Here is a 26,742-nt window from a genome sequence, read left to right as displayed (position 1 = left end):
AGTAAGCACTAGTGGAAGACAAATACCTATACCGTCACGAGGGATCCCATTGCGAAGCATCCAAACAGGCAGCACACACTGCCAGCTAGGGAGTCACATTCAATCTGTAGAAACGAGAAAACCTGCAATTCGAACTCCAAGTCGCTGGAGCTCATATCTCAGAGAGTGAAACTCCTTTAAACGCTGCCCAAGATGTTGCCAAAGCACGCGTAGAATGGCAATGAACAGAGGAGGGCACGGACTGCCCGACTGACTCGTACGCATACGAAATCACTTGTGTCACCCAATGCAGAGGCGTCATGCCCATTCAAACAGAGGGGGCACGTGCCCCCTCAGATTTTTTAACACAGACACTATATCAGGGAGCTGTCCTCTTTTGGAGATTTTCGCCGTTTTGATCACGTACAGGAGCTTAACATTTACCAATCCGGCGCTGGCTAAAATGTAAGCTAATCAGCGTCTGCACGCAAAACTGCATCCCCGAAACAAGACTTTCAGACTCGTTCTATGCCAGTATGCGCCGTCGTTGAGGCAAAGCATTTCATTTAGACCCCGCGACAAAACGCGGGTGCGAGTACTGGACCCATGAATTGGCTTTTTGACCTAAAAGCAGTGCTGCCCAGACCGATCTGCGTATGTCACAAACTACTGTGAGAACAGACTGCTCCATATGCTTTCGAATGGCTCTTGCAATACGTTGTTGTAGTCTGCACAGTCGAACACACCTCTTGCCAGTTGACATACAGGTAGCATCGTTTAAAGTGAATAACTTTTATGTTACAGTTCAATTTCAGGGTGCAAAGACTGACAATAGTCTTAAAGAAAATATATTTTCCTCTAAATTAACTATCAATAATATATTAAATCATTTAATATAGATTTGGTAATACATAGAGTGGTTCACTAGTTAAAATAATATATACAATATATTAAATAATACATAATTGAAACTTTTCATATTAAGAAATAGATGCACGTAAATTATTATATTATGTATCATATTGCATTATACATTTTTGTTTCATAATGGAAGGAATTTTGTAATGGATAACAAATCTATATTGCTTCATTTGTATTTGCTTTTACTTTTGTGCTCTGTTCATTTGTATGCAAACAATGACTCTTTTACTACTATAGCACAAAATTGTAGATATTTGTTCTCAAAATACACCAGACTGATGCATTTACCATATATCAATCAGATAGTGTTGTAATTTAATTCTGCGATGTTTGAATACGCTTAATAGATATTCTCTATAATATTGCTTTAAATGTATGTTTATGCGTACAGGACATATTTTTGTGTGTTGTGCACACTGTGCATCATTAAAAAAATGGGTGCATGACGCCCTTGACCCAATGCACCAGCCTCTGCCTAGAAAGTGCAGACCCCAAGCATGCAGTACTAAAACAAACAAACAGCTGATCTGTTTTGCGCCAGGCAAACAGACCTTGATAAGGTCTACTTTGCGAGCGCCCGTACACAACAATGTGTGACCCGGAGCTTTGTGTATTTGTGCTTTATTGGACACAGATGTTTTTGAATGAGCCGTCGCTGGAACGGCCTGAGCCACAACAGTCCTAGTGGAATTACTGCTGACGCTGCCGTGAGCTTCCCCAAAAGTCTCATGAGGGAAATGTAGCGCTGAATGTGACCAACACAAAGATGCCCAATACCCCTCACATTTGACCTGATCCTCTCCGGGGTTGGAACAGCTAGCATGGTGAGTTGAGAGTGAGACCTATGAAGTCGATCGACTGCCTTGGAACAAGCTTGCATTTGTCCCAGTTGACAGCGATTCCCAAGGCCACTACATGGTCCAAAAGCTGATGCGCATGATCCATTGCTTGCTGCGGTGATGCTGAACAGACAAGCCAATTGTCCAGGTATGGCAACACTCTCATGCCAGCCCTTTGAAGTGGTTCCAATGCTGCCTGGGCGAACTTCGAAAAAACTCTGGGAGCCGACCGGAGGACCCTGAACTGAATTGTGTGACCCATGAATGCAAACCGAAGGAACTGCATGTGTTCCGGAGCAATCGGAATGTGGAAATAGGCATCCTTTAAATCGATCGTCAGGAACCAATCTTGTGGCATAACAGCCTGTAACCCATCTGCCGTTTTCAACATTCGGAATGGTAAGAACTTCAGAAAACTATTCAAGTTCCACAGGTCTTAAATCGGTCGAAACCCGTGGTCGTTTTTGTGACCAGAAAATAAATGGAAAAAAATCCCCCGGGATCGACTAACTCTATGGCACCTTTGCGCAGCAACACTTGAACTTCGTGTGCAAGTGCCTCTGTCTGACGAGAGTCGTGAACTACTGTATGACGAACAGGGGGCCGACAGCGGAACTGTATACGCTACCCTCTCGAAAGGGTAGTCAACAGCCACTGATTTGCTGTTATCGCTCTCCAGCGATTCAGATGACTTTCCATAAAACAACCCACAATCGTCATGACCATGTCAATGGTCCCGTGAACCTTTTTCTGTAGAGACGGTGATGTCCACGCAATTGAGCCCCACCACGCCGAGGAGGAGGTGGTTGTGATCTCACGCCCATGTTATGATAACGAGCACCAGAGGTTGCTGGGGTGGTCTGGGTCCTGAGGCCGTCCCCACATGACATGACCGCGTTTCAGAAACTGACACATGTCGGTCCAAAGATTCCTGAGCAGCCAGCCCTAAAATTCGACCAGCAACCAGTGGAAGTCATCGCAAATTGCTGCGACATATTTCTGGCAAAGAGGACTGAGCCAACGAAACCTGCCGATGATCCTGCACTAGAGTACCTAGAGCAGTGCCACAATGATTTGCAATAACACCCATGGCTTGTAACGCAAGCTCAGTTAATTCACTAACCAGTTTGTCAGATGAAATCTCACTCAGAGAGGAGTGTAAAGCCACAAGCATGTGTGCTACGCTGTTAGACACACGGCCGAGGCTCGCCGTGGAGTTGTATGCACGTGACAGCAACTCGTCAGTCTGTCTGAACTCGACATTGGGGCAGCGCACATTTTCTCAGGGCTTCATCAGGCGACACAATAAGAGCTGCCATGCATGGTTCTATAGATGGCATGCCACCAAGTCCTACCATGTCTGGGTCATGCATCACAGCCAGTGCACGAGAAACTGCTCCGGGCACAACGACTTGGCTGAACCTTGCAGCGCTGACACCAATACAGATGTAAAGTCTTTGCATTGAGGCATAGCAAAATACGTTTTTTGCGCACGGCGTAGAAAGACATTCTCAGAACTCATTCTCAACTGTCGACTTAGGAGGATCCAGATTAATGCGGGCGTGCATCGCTTTCAATGTTCCTTCCAGTGAAGTAGCCACTGACTGACCCGATTTCACAGATGCAGTTTCACTGCCAGAGTGACGTGACTGATCTACAGGCACATTTTCCTCAGCTATAGACATTGCTGGAGTAGTTTCAAAAAATGAGTCACAGGCAGTCACTGACATCACATCAAACTCATGTCCTGTAACAGCCGGTGGCGACGCCATTAACGCATGAATCCGGTTGAGCCGGTTCTAGCGCTTCCACATTAGGCTGAGCTTTAGCAAGAAGAGGCAGTAACAACCCCACGTGCGCGCGCTCATACGCCAAGGCAACCATGGCAAATGAGTGCGTATGAACACTAAGGCATTCAAACTTACAGGCAGCCAGAAGATTGAAGCCTTCCCAGAAAGAGATATAGAAATAATTTCCGATCACCATGCACCGAAGACGCGTCCGGTGTATACACAATCCGTAGTCAGTGACGAAACAGCTTGAGTAAATAACCTGAAGAACTCTTCAGCAGCTAGCTGCACAAAATATCGTCACACTCGAAAAATAAACAGCAGTCAAGCGAGAATGAGAACGAGATAGATATGACATGTTTCGGGGTTATTATAGCTCAAGACACGTCATAAGTCACGATGTGACAACTTTGTTATTCTACTCTCGGTCAAGCGTGAGCGGTTTTCCACTAGTGCTTACAACACTGCCTCTGGCGGTCAGAACGTAAGGAAATACAACTTCCCAGCGCGACATCCGACGGGTTTTCCCAGATTGCATCACATATTTTTGGAGCAAAGTTAAGCCCCCTTAACAAATTTCACCCCCTCAGTCATCTTGTCCCAAGGCCAGGGGCCTCATATATAAAACTGTGAGTAAGATCCTTACTAAAAGTGAACTTACGCCAGAATGCTGAAAAGGGCGTACGCAAACAAAAATTGAGATTTATAAAACCTTGCGCACGCACACCTGCACGCAATTTTCCCTTTATAAATCACAGATCACCTGCAAGTGTGCGTACGTGAATCAGCCTCATCAGAGGTGGGTAGAGTAGCCAAAATCTTTACTCAAGTAAAAGTACAAGTAACTAGAGAAATTGTTACTCAAGTAAAAGTAAAAGTCACTATTTTAAAAATTACTTGAGTAAAAGTAAAAAAGTATGCAATGAAAAAACTACTCAAGTAGCTAGTTACTTAGTTACTTTGTATCTGATTATATAGGCCTACTACATAAAATTAATATTAACGCCAATATTTTAATATTACATTTTAATCAATATTTTTTAATTATCATAAGCAGATATCTTTGCAATATACTAGAGAGACTAAAGAATAGACAAACATAGAAGAGACAAGCATTTCTGTAAATTTCATCCTGATGTCAATGTAGTTTACACAACTTATATAGAATACTAGACCATGTCAAACTAAAGCATTAACTAAACTCAGAGCATTTCCTAAGATGATCTAGAACATCTGCAGTGCTCTCTTAAATGAAATACACATTTTTGAACAAAGCTCATGTTTTCTCGTGTTGTGTCACGTGTGTGTTGTGAAACGCTATTACTTGTAAACAAACAGTAAACAGTGAACCACACGCCCATCAACAAGTTTTCTTCATTCTGTTCTTAAAATGTATATTTCTGCAAGCCCACGTCTCTGTGTCTGACAGGTAACGCACATGTTGCTGTGTCTGACGAACAGGTCGCGGGTGCGCACATATGGCGGGCATTTATCATTGCTGGCAAACAATATGACACATTTGCAGTTTTGATTGTATAGATATAGATTAATATCCACTTCATCCAACACTCTTTGTGTTCTGCGTGTTCTTAAAATTCGCGCTACGAGGAGTGAGTAATCCTGCTTCAGATGATTCAGATCGTGCTGCGAACTGAACAAATCATTTGAACTGATTCATTAGCCTATTCAAATGGTTTTGCCCATTGTTCAATTAATGCTTTCAAAAGAATCGACTCAAAAGAATCGATCACTCAGGAATGCCCGTAAAAAGAGACGACAACCTTGAAATAAACAACGCGTTTTAAAAAGCATATTTTAAAATGAAGGAACGTCACGCAATGTAAGTTATGTAACGAAGTAAAAGTACAGATTTTCTATTAGAAATTTACTCAAGTAAGAGTAAAAGTACACACTTTTAATTTTACCTAAAAAATACATATTTTCCAAAATGTTACTCAAGTAAATGTAACGAAGTAAATGTAGCGCGTTACTACCCACCTCTGAGCCTCATATCCCGCCATGTATACGCCCATTTTTACCCATAAATAGTCAATGCAAAGCACCTCATGAATGCTTATTCATATATTAATAAGCCTGACATCCAATCCGCTTGTTAAGCCTGACGTCACGCACCATAATGGATGTATACCGTTTCGTTCAACCGCTATCAGATGCCATAGAAAAAAAATTATGTAAAACCCCCGATCCTTTATCTCCGTAACGAAATCACAAATGGCCACACATGAGATTCACTGAGATTTCCACATTAATAATTGTTATAATTATTATTATAATTATATTAAAGCCAAAGAAGGTCTCTGCAGCATTTATATGCATTTAGACTGATCATTAACACCTGATTAAAATCACATCATTAATTACTGGTGTCCTTCACCTGAGATAAAATTTGAAGACAAAATTGTTAAAGACGAATGCTTCTTCATTCCGGTTTTGTTATGAACTTAGTTAGAACCGATAACGAGGACATTTAGAGAAACGATTGTGAGAGAGTTTAATGGCTGTATTTCCAGACTTTGACATTCGATGATTATGCACAGTAAGGAAAATATATGTAGCTATTTATTTACACTGAGTTATTTGATGCTGTCCTATATTCTATGCAGTCGGATCATCTCCTCCTCATGTGATCATAGTGTGATGGTGAGACAGCGGTGATTAAATGTTTAGATTTAATTTTTATTTAAGATTTGAGTTTGATTTTACAAGAGCTGCATGAAACAAGTATCACTCAATACAAGCGCAAATAACTCTGCAGATTTAATCTTTGTGATAATGAGGATATTTAAGGTCACATTAAATGTGTGTGAGGGATTAATGCTTATAAGCGTTTTTATCACACTTACCTTTTGCAATCCAACTTGAGTTCACTAACTCACCATTGGTGTCGCCAAACTGCTCCATCTCCAAAATGTCCGTACGCATGGGTCAGAGTTTGCGTGGGAAGTGGCGTACGCCTCTTTCAGGGCATGTTTTGTGCGTACGCAACGGTTATAAATGAGGCCCCTGGTCTGAGTATCAAGTTAAAGTTTTTAATTAGTTTTCTTAAGACTAAAAAAATAATTTTGGGTTGCATTTGGGTTGACCTTTAAGATTTATACCTTGAAATCTCAAAAGCCTTGAAAGTTTTACACACACCTGCAAGCATGAATATTCTGTAGAGACATAACAGACAAATCAATAAATTAATCAAACTAAGATTGCAGGTGTCAGTTTCCTCAAATTTCTAGTCCATCCTCATTAGAACAAGGACTAAAAACTGAGATGAAGTTAAACTGATGTCATGGATTATGTTGGCCTAGTATAAAATGGATTTAGCTGTCATGCCCTCTAGCATTATTGACGCCCACTGTCTGCTGGGTTGCTGATGTATGCTGGGAGGTCAGTATGGAAGAACTGCACTGAAGGGCTGGCAGGCAGTTCATTCAGGAAGATAAGTCACACGCTGAGCCAGGTGTCATCTTAAGTCACAACTCCCCCAAAAATAAAACAAATCAGAACAAGAAGGATCCACTGATGCCTATACAGTATAGCGATAAATAGACTAAATTATGTTTGTTAGAAACAGACTAATTTTGTTTAGTATATGCAAAACAATAATTTGACTCCTTTAACTAAAAATTATATGTTCAAATTATTTTATTATCTTTGCAGGGAGATTTTTTTACAGTGTATTGTATCTATTTAGTTTCAACGGATGATTTCTATTTCAAAGCAACATGTGGTTCTTTTTATAAAGATGCAGTAATTTTAACCATATTGGTTCATTTTAATCAAACAATCCCTATGTTATGAAGTTTTGAATTAGGTGTTTGCAATGATGCACATCACATGCACATGCACATACAGTACAGTTATGTTGGGAGACTGCAGTCATTCTTAAATCTTCCCTTACAGAAAAGACACATGAATTTCACACGTTTTTACATGTTTTTCGCATGTGATCACATGTATACAACATGTGTTTAACATGTGCAAAAAAACATGTGAAATGTGTGTTTTTGGAACATTTTGGTCTGAATTCCATGTGAATTCCCATGTGAAACACATAGGATAACATGTAAAAACCCATGGGATGACATGTGCAACATGTGGTGACATGTGAAGAACATGTGATCACATGTGGAGACATGTCACACATGTTATCCCATGGGTTTTTACATGTTATCCCATGGGTTTCACATGGAATTCAGACCAAAATGTTCCAAAAACACACATTTCACATGTGATCACATGTTTTTTGCACATGTGAATTTCGTGTGTCTTTTCTTTCAAGCAACAATCCTCATATCATGAAGTTTTGAACTGAATCAATGATGTTTTTGCAGTAATGACTCAAAACCTTGTACATTCAAAAAATGCTGGTTTGTTTAAATCTGTGGCTGGACAAAAAAGGAACAAACCCAACCGATGAGTTTACATCAAACTTTGTTTCAACCCATCTTTGGGTCCAATAAGGACTAATTTTGGTTAATTTAAACTAACGGTTGGCTCTGTTGGTATTTCACTCAACCATGTGTTGAATCAACCCATCATTTTTTAAGAGTGTAGATATTAAGATATAGCTAGTATGCGAACTTCCTCATGACAACTAGCCCAGTATCCCCAGCGCAATTAAAGTATGTATATTACTCTTCTAGCTTTTTATGTTTTTGTTTGGATTTAGAATAAGCAAAAAGCCAGTATAAGAAAAGAGTTTTGTTGCATCTGTGAAACATATCTGTTTGATGTTAAAATTACAAAAGAAAAGATTGGTATGCTATAAAAGGGAGAGAGAGAGAGAGAGAGCGAGAGCGAGCAAGTTTTTTGTTTTTGTTTTGACATAAAAAACTCTGAAGTCAGATATTTTTAGGGAACCGAAATCTATTGTGAATGTAGGTGTCATAAGTTTACCCTTGTGATGTACCTGTTCTTTGATTCCTCACAAAACTGTCTTTATGATTGAGGGATAAAAAGGATGAAGCAAAACAGGAACTTCTTGCTTCTTCAAACAGCATCAGGCAATTGAGATGAATCAGTCGGGAGCTATTGCGTGCCAAGCCTGGGTAAATATTAGTATTGAGCACCTGGGGTAAAGAAAAGGCTGAGGAAATATCAAAGCGCAAATTGAATTGAAGATGTATATCAACACAGTGTCCTGTGTGCATTTCCGAACAATCAGACCTCGGCTAAGAAGGTATTTGCTATGTTGGAGAAGAGAGATTTTGAAAATATTAATAGATGTGTTTGTGGGGTTAAAACTCCAACAACATTGTTCAGTTACAAAGAAATTGAGTGGAAAACGAAAACGGGTTGGCAGGGCTTGTATGGTGACTCTGTGCATTCATAACAAGCACATTTAGAACATTTAGCGTCCTATATATATACAGCTGACAAGCATGTATATATAAATATATAAAATACGTCATCACCCTCATCATCAGCTCATTTCTCCATTCTGTAACAGTTTTGACCCAATTCTTGAGACAGGGGAAAAGTCAAGACCTGGCCCCAATATGTTTTAGCTAGGGGTAGATTATAGGGTTCTTACCAGTACTCAATTTAAAATGCTTTTTTGCAAACTGTACCTTTAACTTGAGTAAAACAGCATTTTTATAGTCTGAATGAATTTTCCTACATGAATTAAAATTTTAAATTTTGTTTAAGTTTTAAATATGTGAACTGATGGCCACAAGTTCAACCTGAATATTCTTTTCATGATTTGCACCTTTCAACCTTTTGTTCTCCTTGATGACCTCGATCATGCATTTCAGATTAATTTAGTTCGATTTATGCAGTTTTACAACAAGACAATGTTTATTCAAAGGTCTTTCAGCCATATGTTAAAAGTGGTGAACTTGCCAGCTGAAGAGTAGGTGGCTACATATTGTACATCTGTATTTTTTTCTTTTCAAAAGACAGTCGTTTGGACAGCAGGCATGTTATGTTGTCTACAACACTCATTTTTTTCTTTTTTTATCTGTGGGAGCACGTGTAAATTGTCTCCTCTCAAATGTATTTTTGCCAACTTTCTGATCTTATGCATTTGTACTATTTAAAATGTAGCTTGTTTTCCTCTAAATGTCCACTCATTATTTATGAGAATACATCACCTGATCTCTACCGTGGTCTATATTTGTAATAAGTGACTTTGAACAAAGCCATTTTATCACAAGAACAAGTCAGGGACCTAGTTTTTTTAGCTAACGGCCTAAATTTGCAATGAAACATGATGGACTTGTGAGCAATGTTTCAACATATTGTGCTTTCACTACTTTCGATTCAACAATGAAGAAAAACATAATTAAAAATGCATAACTGCATCCATATATTTTTAATGCAGACCTCTATTCAGTTCATTTGTGCAATATATCAAATATATAAATTCCCATGTGCCACACTTCGATCTCACAATACATTGCATTTTGTTGCATCTACTGTATACCTGAGATGCACCATGAATTTAGAACTTCTGATGTTTTTAACTGAAAACTTTTACTGACTCAACCACATGCAGTTTTGCATTCGCGCCTCCATGTTTCTCACCGTTTTTCTCACCTACTTCTTTTTGCACATTTCGAAACTGCAGAGAGCTGTCTAGTGATGAAATGGGGTGTTTAATGGCACTTTAACAGCACTGCCGTGCAACAATCCTTCACCATGTTTAACACAGCCTTAAGATCTACAGCACAGATGCATCACACAATGACTGCTTCAGTGAGCTAAACACTTTGAGTCAGTTTTAGTGGAGCTGGGGAGCACAGACCAGTGCAGAAGAAACAGAAGCAAACTAAGAGCCTGTACAATTTAATCAGCTGCATGGCTCTTAGGAGCAAATGTTAAGTAAACACACTCTCTTCCCAGAAGGCTCAGATGAAGTTAATGTTAGAGATGTTGATTTAACATTCCGGTATCGATTTGTTAGTTGAGAGCGGCTAATAACTGGAACCTCTGAAATGTTAATGGACAAGGTTCAGGAAACTGCATAAAGAGAGATATTTGATGTAAGGATGCAAGTGTTTTTAAAACACTATACAGTAAGTATGCAAATACTGTATATCTGCTGGCATGAAAGAGAGAGATGGAAACAGGGAAGTTGTGCAAACATATTCTTATCATCAAGTCACATCCTAAAAACAATATGAACTAATGTGTTATTTACTGTAGGTTTAGATTTATTCTGGTTACACAGGATGTAGCCTTTAACTTACTTGTTGATACATCCAATGACCATGCCAGCTTGGTCTTTGGTTCGGATTCTACTGAGAGCAGGTCAAGCTGAACCCATTACACATGTAATAGATGAACAATTTTCAGAAATGTATGTTGATGCTTTTAATACTTTATTGTATTTAATGGTATTTAGAAGCTGGAGCCCACCTGTAAGACAAGACCTAATTAAATTGTACATTTGAACATGTGTACGTTTTATATTTGTCAATTAAATACACAAGCTATATCTGTAGTTAAAGGAATTTTGTTGTTGAAAGCAGGTGTAAGTGTTTGAGGAGAGGGCAAAGAATCAACATAAAAGTGATGTTTGAAACCAAAATAACATAAACTTAACACTTGTAGAATGTGTAATTGCATTTCCATGGAAATCCTGCATGTCCAATTATCTGTTCACACAGCAAAGCTGTTGCAAACCCCCCCCCCCAAAAAAAACATGCTGAAAATAGGGATACTTTTGAAAGCAGGCCTAAGAACACTCTTTTAGCTTTGAGTAGTTCTTAAAAAAAAACAGACATGTATTTCATAATTTACTCACCCTTGTGCCATCCCAGATGAATATGATTCCTTAATTCCATCCTTTAAAAAAAAGGTCACTTTATGTACGTGTACACCTTATTTTGTACAAGATTTAATGTATCTGGCTCCTGGTGTCATTCGCTTTAAGCTATTGTTAGCTGTACAAAATTTCAAAGGAAGGTGTAGATAGGTCCCAAATGTTGACACTCCAAAAAGCACATACGTACATCCATCATAAAGTATTCCAGTTGACTCCAGTGGATTAATACATGTCTGGCCAGGATCTGGGATGGATTGAGGGTAAGTAAATCATGAGAGTATTTTCATTTCTGAGTGTACCATTCCTTTAAACCTTATAGAAATCAGTGACCTGTTTACAAGTTTAAAGTTTCCAAGAGCATGGATACATGTTTAGCTGTCACGATCTCGAGTGAGACAGAACCCAGGTGCAGACAGAAGGAGGGGGTAAACAAACAGACTTTAATAACAAAATAAAAACCCACGATGGGGGACGAACACAATAACAAAACGGCTTTTCAAAAAAGACAAAGAAAAACTTCCCGCAATGGGACAAAACAAAAACTAAGGAACACTTAAACTACTCACATAAAGAAACAGGTTCACGGACAAGGCAAGACTGAGACGCGGGAACACGGGGTCATACAAAACAAACCAAACACAATGAAGTGCACAGGACAATGAAACATGAGGCATTTTAAACGGAACACAAACGAGGGATAATGACACAGGGCAGGTGAGAAACATTAGACACGGCCGGGAAGCAATACTGGAAACGAGAGAGCGGGGCCACTGAAGAGACACGAGAAAACACATGAGAAGTAAAGAACATACACAACTCATGGCTTTCTCACATAAAACCTAAGGGCTCTGTCCCGATCCTGCCACACGGCTAGGAATTCATAAACAAGAAGGTAGGACCATGACATAGCCCCCCCCCTTAATGAACACCCCCAGGTGTTCACCAAGGGGTGACTAACAAGACATGACTGACTGGGACAAAGACAAGAACCAGACAAACATGGTGAACATGACAAGGGGAAACAGGCAATGACAACGAACGGGTTGGGGTGGGACAATAAAAACAACAAACAAGGGAGGGGAGGGGGGGAACAACAAAGTTCATGGGGGGAACAGTTTTAATCCCCGGCTGCGCTCGAGGGCGCGGAGTCCTGGGGAACTTTGTGGGGGAAGTCCTGGGGTGAACCGCCGACTGGAATGTCGGCGGGACAAGGCTGGGTGCCGGCTGGAAGGCCGGCCGCACAGGGCTGGAGACCGGCTGGAAGACCGGCTGGGCCGGAAGCACCGGACTGGACACCGGCAGCACTGGACTGGAAACCGGACTGGACGCCGGACTGGACCCCAGCTGCACCGGACTGGACGCCGGCTGGGACACCGACTGCACCGGACTGGATGCCGGCTGGGACGCCAGCTGCTGCACTGGGCTGGGTGCTGGACTGGACACAGGCTGTACTGGAGTCCACGCCCCTCTCCTCTGCCTCTTCTTCTTCAACCGAACCGCAGGGCCTGTGGTCGGTTGCAAGATGGCGGTGGAGGGCGTGGCTAGCTCCGCACCGGAGGAGTCCGCAGACATTTCCCCGGACGCCCTCCTTCCCCGTTTGCCGCGGAGGGTCGCCAGAGGACCAAGGGCCGCGGCACTAGCGGAGGGAGGTGCAGAGTCCCCCAGGGTGACAGTGGCCAGGACGTGATCCTCCGGGACGGTAGCCAGTGAGGAGGACACCCAGTCAGGGACGGATGGCCAGGGGTCGTCCGGTTGATCACGTACCTGGCCATGTCGCAGAACCCCAGGGGGCCCAGCATCCGGGTCTCCGAAGGCTTGAGAGGCTCGGTGAGGCAGCCATTAAAAATTACCTTAAGTTCCGCTTCACTGAACTCTGTCTCTCCTGCTGCCGCCGCGAAGACCCGGACAAAATCTCGTATTCCGCGGTCTCCCTGACGGACCCCAAAAAGGAGATGGGCTTGGCGGGTCCGCAGGGAAGACCGTGAATATTCCTCCTCGCTGTCTGCTGGGTTCATCTTTGGTGCTTCGTTCTCGAGTGAGACAGAACCCAGGCGCAGACAGAAGGAGGGGGTAAACAAAACAGACTTTAATAACAAAATAAAAACCCACGATGGGGGACGAATACAATAACAAAACGGCTTTTCAAAAAAGACAAAGAAAAACTTCCAGCAATGGGGCAAAACATAAACTAAGGAACACTTAAACTACTCACATAAAGAAACAGGTTCACGGACAAGGCCAGACTGAGACGCAGGAACACGGGGTCATACAAAACAAACCAAACACAACGAAGTGCACAGGACAGTGAAACATGAGGCATTTTAAAGGGAACACAAACGAGGGATAATGACACAGGGCAGGTGAGAAACATTAGACACGGCCAGGAAGCAATACTGGAAACGAGAGGGGCGGGGCCACTGACGAGACACGAAAAAACACATACACAACTCATGGCTTTCTCGCATAAAACCTAAGGGCTCTGTCCCGATCCTGCCACATGACTAGGAATTCATAAACAAGAAGGTAGGACCGTGACATTTAGCAACTCATCAACATTTGTAAACACCAGCAGTGCTTTAAAAATAAGATTCCACCATTTCTCTGAATGTGATTCTTGTGGATGTTCTCCCCCTACAGAATAGTGTTGAATACTGAAGCTGACAGAAAATATGATTTTTATAGACGGTTTCATCTTAACAACATAAACAAACGTTACTGGGCATGTGCACTTTTGTGACCCCCAATATAACATCCGGTACACATTCACAAACAATAGAGTGCCTGTAGATTATTTTTGATAACATAATTTTTAAGAACCGTTACTTGGCTAAACTAGTCTCTCCAATAGTTTGAATTTAGACACCAATACCAAGCTCAACCGCTAGATGTCAGTGTACCATACGGTTTGTTTAAATGCGTCAAAACTACAGCACCCATTCAACAAATTGTTTGTTTAATAAAATGAACATACAACAAAATTCAACAAATCCTTTATTTAATAAAATTATTATACAGTAAAATAACAATACAAATTAATATTAACATAAATTAAATTAAATATAAATAGTTATATTATTAGACACTAGCCAAACACAAACCAGAAGTTAACTGGGGGTTAGGCGCGCATGTCTGATGAAACAGTCCATATGGAGAAATCTCTGAGAAAGTAGACGTGTCACACATTCAGAAAGCAGTAAAATACTTTTGCTTGTCCATTGTATACTTTCTATTCATGATTTCATAAACATATGTGCATGTACATATGTTTATTGTTCCAGAGTGTTAATGTATAAACAAACTTAACATATACACTATCAAATCTTCAATAAATGTATTTATTAGATGGTTTGGGGAACCAACATCTCATTTTATTAGCCAGAATTAAATGTGCAAACAATTCACCCTTGAGGTTTATACTGAGATCTGTTTTTAAACCTATAATAAGATGTAAAGCAGATGATTAAAAATTGATTTAACCTCTGCATATTTATGCTATTTTTGTGCTTTACTCAGAATGTTCCGGTCCACTGGGCATGGAAGGTGGAATCATCTCCAACCAGCAGATTACAGCCTCCTCCACTCACCGAGCTCTCTTCGGGCTCCAGAAATGGTATCCTTATTTTGCTCGGCTGAATAAGAAGGGTCTAGTAAACGCCTGGACAGGAGCCGAGAATGACAGATGGCCCTGGATTCAGGTAACAGATTGACATGGGCAGAGCAAGTTTGGATGGAAATCCATCAACAGTGAATGAACCTGTAGCTGGCAGAAATAGTCTCTTCCCGTTGACCTCTTCATCTGAAAAATAGATGATTATTGGTACATTTACGAAGTCGTGTAAATATTTAAGCTTACAAGGTACTTGTTAAGTTTAGGTATTGGATAGAATTAAAGGGATAGTTTACCCAAAAATCAAAATGTTGTCATCATTTACTCACCATCTTTTCATTCCAAACTTGTATAACTTTTTTTCTGCAAAACACAAAAGAATGTTGGTAACTGAACAATGGTTGTACCCATTCACTTCTAATGTATGGACTCAAAACCAGTGTAAGTCAATGGGTACCACAGTGGTTAGGTAACCAACGTTCTTCAAATTATATTCTCTTGTGTTCTGCCAAAAAAGGAATGTCACATAGGGTTGAAATGACAAGAAGGTTAGTAAATCACAGAATGGTGAACTATCACTTTAAGGGACGTACAATACGGTCCTCCAGAATAAGACATTAATATACGCTTTATAAGTATTAATAAGAGGCTAATATTCTCGTAATATATATTTAAATAAGCAGGTTAATAGTGAGAATCAGGGGTCTCATTTATAAAACTGTGAGTAGGATCCTTACTAAAAGTGTACGTGCGCCCGAAAGCCAAAAATAGCATACGCCAAAAAATATTCTGATTTATAAAACTGTGCGTACGCACACCTGTAAGCAATATTCGCTTTATAAATCATAGATCACCTGCAAGTGTGCGTACATAAATCAGCCTGATATCCCGCCCTGTACACGCCCATTTTTACCCATAAATAGTCAATGCAAAGCACCTCGTGAATACTGATTTGTATATTAATCAGACTGACATCCAATCCGCTTGTTAAACCCGACGTCACGCACCATAATGGACGTATAACATTTCCGGGTCCCACCGCTATCAGATGCCATAGAAAAATAACAAAATACCAGTTATATTATGTAAAACTGCCGAAAACCCCCTATCCCATCCTTTATCTCCGCAACGAAATCACAAATGGCCACACATGAGATTCACTACGATTTACAAATTAATAATTGTTATAATTATTAATAATAATTATTATTTCAAATAGCCAAAGAAGGTCTCTGCAGCATTTAAATGTTTACAGCATTTAGACTGATCACCTGATTAAAATCACATCATTAATTAGCGGTGTCCTACACCTGAGATAAAGTTTGAAGACATAATTGTAAAAGACGAATGTTTCTTCATTCCGGTTTTGTTATGAACTTAGTTAGGACTGATAACGAGGACATAAAGAGAAATGATTGTGAAAAAAGTCAATAATGCTTATAATTGATTTTATCACACTTACTTTCTGCGATCTAAGTTCACTAACTCACCATTTGTGTCGCCCGTTGTCTCCAGAATGTGCGTATGCATGGGTGGGAGTTTGCTTACAGGTACGCACATTCTCCCATGAAGTTTGTTTTTAATAGATCACAACCTTTGAGTGGAAAGTGGCGTACGCACAAAATTGGTCTGGAAACGTGCGTACTCCACTTTCCACTCAAAGGTTGTGATCTATTAAAAACAAACTTCATGGGAGAATGTGCGTACCTGGAAGCAAACTCTGACTCTGACGTTTATAAATGAGACCCCAGATCCTAAACTAAATCATGCTTTATGTTAATTTGTTTTATTATTATTATTATCACCACCATATTGATGAACATTTTTTCGTACAGTGATGTTAAACATAAAAGCCTTCATTTTAGGCTTAAGGTTCGCCCGTGTGGTTATCAGAAATGTGCGTTTCTCAAAGGACATGATCTCTGTGCTGTTTATTTTCTACAGGGAATTTGTCGATTCAGTGGGATTTCTCATTTATCTGCTCTACAAGTTCTTCTAACAAATCCCTTCTTTGCCTGCAACTTTCCTCTCAGTATACAGAAATGCTTCAAAAAAGTTGTTTGTTCATATTTTTACTTTACTGTCTTACTGTTGATTGATTGTGACGTCTTTGTATATCAATACAATTCTTTGGAGCTTCTCTGGTAGATGGTTTAGTATTCATAGGCTGTTTCTTCAGCAGAGTACATTTGATTGATAATACAGACAATCACAGTGGATGGAAGTCTTGGTCCATTTGCCTCGAGTTTTACGATGAGTAGCCTCATGTCAACCTCACATTTATTCTTTAAATGTCTGCTTGTAAAAGACAGAGAGACTGAATTGGGTTCGTCATTGAATTGATATTCCGCAGGTAGTCTGAGCAGCAGCATAGTATTAAACTCTTTGACCTCTGCAAAGATGCAAGATGAAACTCCGCTGAACAAAGGAACGATAGAGAGAGTTTGACTGCGGAGACCTGCGAGTTAACCAAAGTTAACCACTCTTTGTGCACTAGTAGGTAAAGAGCGAGGATCAGAGGCAAAAAGAGAGACTGAGGAAAGTATAAAAAATAAAGTATTTAGGGATTTTGTCTGGCTTTAATGATGTCACTTGGGATAGAGCTTTTGGTGCTTTGGAGCTGCAGGGTTAGATCACAGACGGCTACATCAGACTGGCTTAGGGCCATATGTTGTGGTAATTGCCACATGACCTCTCTTGGGCTATAAAGGTGGAGAAAAAATCTGGAGATGACACTATGAGTTAAATCAGAGGCAATGTGCTCTTGTTAATTCTCATTGTTATTCTGTTTTTACTCCTATATACCACAGTTGTCTTAATGCCTAGGGTTGTCTTTCGATGTACAAAAATAGACTTTTCAAAATCCACTAGCGAGTTTCCTGAATGACTAGTATGTGTTATAAGAAGGTTAATAACACTAGTCAACCTCAGTATTTATCTTATCATGTGTTAGTCAAGCAAACAAAAACAGTCAATGAAAATTGTTAACTGTAAATGACCTATTAAACAGTTTTTTTTACACATATGTGTTTGCTTGTATTTATATGTTAAGTGAGAGAGGTTAGATATAACTCAGAGAGAGAGGTAAATATGGAGCTGTGTTGGGAGATGTCCGAGTAGCACTTGCAATTTTCTCATTTCTGTGAAATTGCTTGACACACACAAGGGAAATTCCTTTTAGTCATGCTGGACATAAAGCATGAGACTCCATAAGTTAGGAAGTGGCACTTCTACGGTGGCCTACTAGTGCACATGACGACGAAATTTAAAAAGCAAATATAAGTTCACAACACAACGCAATCAAGCTACAACACAACGGAATAAAGCCACAACACAACGGAATCGAGTCACAACACAACGGAATAAAGCAACAACACAACGGAATAAAGCCACAACACAACGGAAATGCTCCAGACCACTAGGGGGCACCAAAGTTCTTATTATTGTTCTATATTTTTATGGCCACATTCGGCACTTGGTTCAGTGCAGACAGCAGCGGGAGAGAGATCCGGGAGAGCATTAAGGATTTTCACGCTGAATATTAAAGCCGAGGACAAACATTCTAAGACTTTTTCTTTCAACTGGAGTGGATTCTAGTCAGAAAACAGCACACGACTGCTTCAGACCACTATACACATTAACACATTAAATTACTGATGACGACTGGACTTCTGCTAAACCAACAAATCTATTGATCTATTTACTGATATAGATGAGCAAGCTTGCATTATATTCCCGTTTCGTTAGTCATAAAACCGCAATGCTCACGTTTATTTACACTTGGGTATGCGTTAATTGTTTTAGAGGTTATGCATGCATAATAAAGGTTAAATAAATTGGTAATGAAAACAATATTTAATAGAGTAATCAATTATTCGTAACAGTAAAAAAACAAATGCAGACTTAAGTCCAGAGCTTTCTCACTGAAACTGAGATAGGAGACTGTGGCATTGTCTGGATATAAATGCAGACTTAAGCCCATTGCACATTGAGTCTGAAATTTGCGTCCGAAATTTCTGCGCGTTAAAAAATAAATACGACCTCACGTTGTGTCAATCACATTTACACACTGCCTCCGATATTTTCGTCCGTCATAAAACAATTCTGACCAGGTTCGATTTTCTGCGTTTTTCGCATCCGTCAAGCATTTTGAGTGGCCTTTTTTAACCATTCAGAGACACAGTACAAACGAGAGCCAAATACGAAAAAAACGCATACGACAATTTTGGACTGTATGTGCAAAGACCTTTAAAGTTGAAAAGTACTTTAATCAAAATAATAATAAAAAATACAACGTGTTTTGATCGCTGGATCGAAATTTGATTGCTTAGCCATGTTTAAAACAAGACTGTATGTTCTTCTGTACCCTTACACACACGCACACACACACACAGCGTAAACTATAGCTTTTATTTTCGATTGACAATATTTAGCTTAAGATGGCTATCCTTTTTCTTGAAGGAAAACGTTTCATTGTAATTGCACCTGCTGCTGTGTGTTTTTTGTAAATAGTCTTGTTCCTCATCGTTTCAAGTGCATTCATAATGTCAGTGGCAGGTGGCCATGGTAAATATAAATTAAGGCAAATATAAATGGCATGGTAAATATAAATTATTTAACCAAAGGTTAAATAATGCATACAATCATAAATAAATGTGGACACAGCCATTTATTTCAGTATTACGTTTGACAATATTTAGCTAAAGATGGTCTAATCAAGGAATTTGTTTTTAATGCACATCATTGCTGTTTGTTGTTCTGCATTTACCAAAGAAAATAAGTAATACAATAAAATAAAAAAACTAAATATTTTCCTTTCAATGCTCATTGTTTAATTTTTGATTAAATCGTTTTTGGCCGTAGTCATTTAAAGTCTTGATTATTTCAATTCATATACACACAATAGAAGCAAAGCATGAAAAACATATTTTCATTTAATTTTAAAGAAATCATTTCATTTAAACGCTTAGCCTATTGTAAATACGACGTATAGCTCAGAATACAGTTTCTAGCATTTAAAATCATTTAAACACATATGCACAGTTAAAAAAAACTCTACGAGTCTACGATACCGGGGCATGTCAGTGGAGGTTTTGGAATTCATTCTTTCAATCCAAATTATGTAGGCTAGCTATATTGAAGCAGCGGAGGTTAACTCATATGCTTGTTGTTAAGGCAGAATGTCAATGCAAATAGGCGACAACGCAATGCAAATATAATCTTATGGTGTATTTACAGTATATATGATGTTTGTGTAAAGGTTAGCACCGGGATTATCCTCTGTTATTAGTTTTGAGTGGCAGTCGTGAATGTCTAGCTCATTTCCAGTAGGAGACATGCGGTAAACTGCAAAACGCGAGGGTTTCGTTGGCGGCACGGAGGTGGTGCGCAAGCGGTGCCCAAAATCCTTCCACTGGCACGACTCTTCGCAAGCACTCTTTTTGTGAACGGCATCCACGCGGGGTTTAACCTATCAACATTTTAGTGAGCTCAAAACACGGAGAACATAGTTTTAATAATGGAATTCCCAAAGTTATATGACCTAACAAAAAGAAGACAAATACAGAGATTTAAATAAAGAATACAGAGTGGGTTGATTTGCAAGTTAAAATACACTATACGCGCAAAATGTCATAGTAAACTGTGCCTAAAATGAGCGTCATTAGTATTAGTCATTACCGCAAAAATTAATATACATCAACTTCAGGCTGGTTAGTGACCTTGAACGTCCGCCCAGAGACATTTTCACTATGAGAGACAGCAGCAACGCAGCAACTCTGTCCAACTGCCAAGTCTGGTGAAAGGGCCATAACATACATTAGAATGTCATGACTAGCCAAAATCAAGCATTCAAAAGCGCTGTGCAAATTTGTTCATATGAGATTGTTTGCCATTGACATTCAGTTTTTCCACAGTAGAGCACACTTTCCTTTTAAATGCTTTACACAAGCAAAACAGGCTACCAAAACCACTAAAACAACCCCCAGCAAAACGCGCACCTCCTACCCGGCATGACCTAATTTATCATGCCGAAAGTGCCCCCTAGTGGTCGGGAGCATTTCCGTTGTGTTGTGACTCGGTTCCGTTGTGTTGTGGCTCTATTCCGTTGTGTTGTGGCTCTATTCCGTTGTGTTGTGGCTCTATTCCGTTGTGTTGAGACTCGATTCCGTTGTGTTGCGACTCGATTCCGTTGTGTTGCGACTCGATTCCGTTGTGTTGTGGCTTGATTGCGTTGTGTTGTGAACTTATATTTGCTTTTTAAATTTCGTTGTCATGTGCACTAGTGGTCCACCGTACACTTCTGCACGTGAAAGAAGTGGAATACTCAGCATGCTTTATTCATATATTTATTTAATTTCTTCATTTTGAGTTCTCTACTGTATCGTCCCGGGGTTTGCATTTCATTAGAAGATACCAGCACTTATCCTTGCCAGTCATGTTTTAGTGTAACCTGTCAGAGTCGATTTATAATGTATCCCCAGTTTATCTTTTCAAATCTTGCAGCTACATAAACGAGTCAAGTATTTTAGGGTAGAAATTTTGGCTGTAACTTCTAGCAATTCAGAGCATTTCAGCCAATTAACCAAGGTTATAATTCTCAGACTTTGTCCTCTTGAAGGACATTGGATCATCACAAATAGATAGCACTAATTGGGGGTGGATGATATGACCAAACCAATCTGTTTCACAGTATGAACCATGAGTACTGCTTTTAGTAATATGCACATGCTTCTGCTTTGGTTTGGTTTGTTGTTCCTGTTGATCTGTGTGCTGTGTCCGTGGTTCTTTAGAGTGCTTCACATCAGTTAGTCATGCCCACTTATTTGCATAGTGGTATGCATGGAACAGAATAGAAAAATCAGTTGTTGGCGTTTTATTCCATCTCAGCGGTATGTATTTTACATATCTTAGCCCCGGAGTAAATTCGTTTTTTTTGTGATCTAATCACTAAGCACACTAAGTTTTGTGTACATACAAGGGAAGACAATGAGGGCCAGAATTGCTTACAATATCTTCTTTTGAGTTCTGTACAAGAAAGAAACTCATGACATGAGGGAGAGTAAATGATGAGAGAAATTTTCATTTGCAGATGAACCATCCATTTAAAGGCAACATATACTGTAACTAGTAAATCTGCTTTTAAAGCTAATTTTAAGCCATTTATGGAACAGATTTACAAACACTGCAGTAAATGTAGCAGATGCTTTGCATATGACACATACATTGTTGTACTATATTGTCATATAATCAAAGACAGAAAAAATTTTGAATAGATTATTTTATTCATTAATGTGTGCATTTAATTGAGGTTATCCCTACAGACATCAGTGACTAAACATTTATACAGACTCCCGAAGGAAGATATTATTCATAAAAAGATGATCACTACGTGCCCTCTCCACAGCAGAAAGCATGCGTGTCTGAGGTGGGATAATTATGACTGTGTGACTCAGCAGATGGCATCATATTATGGGTTTACAGTAGCAGGGTGGTTAACCACTTCAGATTTTAAGTGGTGAAGTTAACTGCAAGTATGTTATAGCGTGAGATGAGTCATTGTTTTTTAGCCAATACAATTAGTAAGACAGCTTAGTAAAACTGTTTGGATGTACTGGAGTCCATAATATTTCCAAAGTCCCTTTTGCAGATCGGTGCACTCAGCAGCAATGTTTCTATTTCAGTCACACTAGACTAAGGTCCTGTCTACTTGGGGGAGAAAGACAGGTATCTCTTATCACTGGCTAATATCACAAGTAAATAACATATTCTCGAAAATTACACCCAATATCAACTGTAGAATAACATTTGTTTTGTAAGATCAAGCTGCTCTTAATGGTCTCCCAGTATGTAAGCTTGTGTTCAGTCAGTTTCGCACGTTGGTCCCAAAACCAGTGAACCACCACCTGGGAAGCCAGCATAAGTTTGTTTTAACATACAGAAATATTTATCTTTGCAGTGGTGTTTGTATGTATGTGTGCTTGGTTTTGTTTTTCTGTGCTTCTCGTTCTCTTACTGGGCACACAACAATTTAAACTCCTGTCAGTGGCTGGAGAATTGAGATCATGATTGTTAAATGACTCTTGTGTGATTGGGTGTCAGGCTGATATACGGCCTTTGGGGATTACAGCCGTTTATGCATGGAGTCCGCAACTGAATCAATTTCCGCAAAACTGACAAATATTGCAGGGCCAGATGTTTCCGTTGCCCCCTCCACACATGGCATCTGTGTGTCAGGATGCATCAGCATTAGATGAAGTGACTCCAGCATCTGTGGTCATTATGTGCATGAAGTATCACCCAGTCATGGCCTTTTAGTCACACGGCTTTAATTGGTCACCCTGTTTTGGTCTTTTGTGAGTCTGTGAAAGAAGAGATTGAAATAAATTGGTGCATAATTGACACTTAGGAAAAATTATTTCACGCTACTTGTGAACAAGATACTTTGTAGATTCAAAATGGGGATGTGCAAAACTACAAATGTACAAAAGTGATTTGATGGGGCTGAATGACTGGATTTAAAATGACTCTAATTAGATTGGTTTCAGGGTCATGTGACTCAGATATGATGCATTTTTAGTGGCCGTTTACAGGTTCTGGCATTGGGCTACAATAGATGACATGCAAGGTCATGGAAGAGAATCCAGATAAACTAAACACTAAAGTTGACATGTGGACCATTTTGTACCTTCCTGTCCCTAATTCAAAGATAAAGATGTGATTGATAATGTAAGTCAACATGAGTAACTTTCTAATTATTGTTACACTTATTACTATTTGAAGTACAAGGCAACAACATGAATCTAAAGTTTCATGGTTTCCTAACAGCGTTTTGGAAATATCCTTTGAAAAATATTGACATGTTCTTTACTTCGATATGCAGCCGCCTTTGTCAATGGTTTAGTGAGTTTTTGATGCATCTTCAGAGAGACTTAAAGGGTGGGAGAACAAATTCTGCCAGAGATTTGTGAGGCCTCTCAAAATCCCAGCCCATTGCTCACACACTGTGAATTAACTGTCATGTGTAGCTGACTGTGAAGCATACACACCATTCAGAGATAACAAATCATTTTAAACCCAGTATTATGACTATTACTTTTCCTCATTTCATGGTTGTCTGTCTAAAAGCTTGAGCTGTTCTTGTCCCCTTCCCTCACTGAGCACTCAGCTTTACTCCACACCCCATTCCTCAGGGGCCTCATCAGACAGCGTTATACCTCCGTGGAACAAAAAAGCCTTGAATGACTGCTCTCACTCTCTGTTTGAAAACAGACTAAATGCCATAACTTCTAGGGTCTCTGAGCATTTCTTAATTAATAAGACAGAGAAGTTATGCTGAGTAATAGTGAGGGAGTTGTTATGGAAGGCTCATTACTTACAGATCACCATTTTCCCATGGGTGATAGTGTATATGTGCATATATGCAGTGAGATGGATGGGGAGGTATGCATTAATACATATGTATACATTCAGACAGGAGCGATGCAGTCAGTGGGATGAGCATCAATGTGGATACATGAACAGATACGCCTTGGTAAACATGAACAAGGACGAAAATGGACAGACAGAAATTACAACTTTGTAATTTACTTTTCCTCATGTTGCTTCAAACATGTATGTCTTTCTTCTTTTAAAATAATTACAGTATTTTTTAAGAGAATATGCTGCCCGCTACTTTCCATTCAATGAAGTTGAATAAGGCTGAAGAAACACAATTACAAAAAATACAATTAAAGTGGTGCATACATCATATTACAAGTCATCTGAAGCCATACAATGCAAAAAAAAAAATATATATATATATATATGTATATATACTGTATATAACAATGACAAAGTAACACACGTATATGCTGCATGTTCATTTTGTAGCTTGACATCCCTGGTCCTCTTTGACATTTTGTGCTCTTTGGAAGAGCAAACTGACATGAGAGTACATGATGTATATAGCAGTATTTTAATCTTTGGGTTAACTAATCCTTCTGATCTCAGTGTTTTTCTTTCACTGTAGTGTATGGTGGGAGTGAGTTTATAGGTGGGTGGTTATTTGACATTTCTTTATTTGATATGTAATCTTTTTTTATTTAGCTGCATTTATGTTTTTTTTCATAACATCCTAGAATTACATTTACATTTCAGTAATAATGTCTGGGAAAGTATCAAGCTTTGAATCTCTGACCTACACAGCACTTAGGCCTGCAGGCAGCAGTCTCTCTATCTCTACAGCAGGTCCTGTTGTGTGCTTGAGATTAAGATTAACACTAAAGATTTGCACGCGCTGTGGAAGAGAAAATTGGTAATGGTTGCAACACAGTCTCATGGGAATTTGTGACATTGTCACGAACTGTAATCTATTAATTCTTGTTTACTGACACCCAGCACGACTTTCAATCGAATGTATAAATATTTTTTTGACTTTTTGAAAATTTGACTTTCCCCTGTGACGTTAGGTTAGAGTAGCCATTTATCACTTCATTGAATGAGGTTGAATAGCGAAATTAGCCTTTGAGGCTGTGGTTTTAGGGTTTGGGGTGAAGTAAGGTGCTGGTTAGCCACATCCTAAAATATTTACAACTTCTTTTGATATCAGGTTATAATGTAAATACACACGCAGTCTGTGTATTGAAAGTCATGCTGAGTGACACGAAAAGAAAGTCATGCTGAGTGACATTAAATAAGGTCGTGCTCACTGACAGGAAAAAATGGGGATATTCGTGTCCATGAACACGAATTAATAGATTCCAAATTTTGTATCTATGCCACAAACTGACCTGAGACTGGGTTGAATGGCAGTATTTCTTTAGGTAGGCCTACATTTCTGAAGGTAAATTTATAATATACATATGAATCCTTTCTGAGGGCAGAAAAAACACCTCACACACAAACCTAATAAATGGATTATTTACGTGGTTAAAGCTGAATGTGCACAATAACATTATTATAATCATTTTTTTCAGATTTGTAGTATGCCAGTAGAATAGGATTGTCATTGTTCCCTGTTATGTTCCTCAATCTGTTCATCTTTTTTACCAAAGGACTTAATTTCCAAGAATCCTCCACTGCCCATCACCTGCACCCGTCAACCATCCTACACAACTGTCCCCAGTTTCCCCAATTTCCATATTACCAGCCACAGAATAAAGCGCTCTACTTATACTCACTCTGTGGTCTCTTCTTATACCAGGTTGGAATTTGTTACAAATGAGCTGAAAGAAAATAAATCAATGTTTTGTGTCTAATTATTTACTTGTGGAAAGTAGTGTAATGAGCGGGATAATGTACATCCAGCTGGTTGTTACTGCAAAATAAACCCCTTCAGGATGATACTAGACCCTGATCACCCTGCCAGGGTTTATTTTGTATTATACCACGGGGCTGTTGAAGGCTTCAGTCTGATTGGTTGACAAACGTTCTTTGGGTATGAATTAACTTTTGTTAAATGCACACCTATGAAGGTGTTCCAGGTCTGCCGACCGCATTACAGTTCCATATCACTTCGCCAAATTTAAATAACAGAAAGGTTATAGTGTAGCCTAAAGGCCAAACCCTGCACACAGCACCCTGCTCTTGATCTGACGTTTATAATGTCAAACATTACTGTTAATGGAAACACGTGCACAGTTTTGTTTAAACAATAAACAAAGCATTTCAAAAACAATATACAAATACATACTGTATACTGAAATTGAATAAATACAATAACTAAATAGGAAAAACAAAATTAATTAATAAACACTGATTGCCTACTGGTTCGTTTTCCTCTTCATGCTGCTTATAACTGATAACAAATATATTTTGATAGACCTACTCTTTCAAAAGTTT

The 26,742-nt window shown here is 39.3% G+C and overlaps 1 protein-coding gene across 1 annotated transcript in view; it reads left to right on the top strand.

The window, feature by feature from the left end:
• Positions 1-26,742, top strand: part of edil3a (EGF-like repeats and discoidin I-like domains 3a) — a 117,921-nt gene that overhangs the window by 18,439 nt on the left and 72,740 nt on the right. Inside the window, exon 2 of the mRNA XM_057328961.1 lies at positions 14,829-15,010. Coding sequence (XP_057184944.1) covers positions 14,829-15,010 — 182 coding nt within the window. The remainder of the gene's footprint in view (positions 1-14,828; positions 15,011-26,742) is intronic.

This window comes from Triplophysa rosa, linkage group LG2, assembly GCF_024868665.1.
Source record: "Triplophysa rosa linkage group LG2, Trosa_1v2, whole genome shotgun sequence".
NCBI classification, from domain to species: Eukaryota; Metazoa; Chordata; class Actinopteri; order Cypriniformes; family Nemacheilidae; genus Triplophysa; species Triplophysa rosa.
Note: the sequence above shows the minus strand (reverse complement) of the source record. Positions and strands in the feature narration are given on the sequence as shown.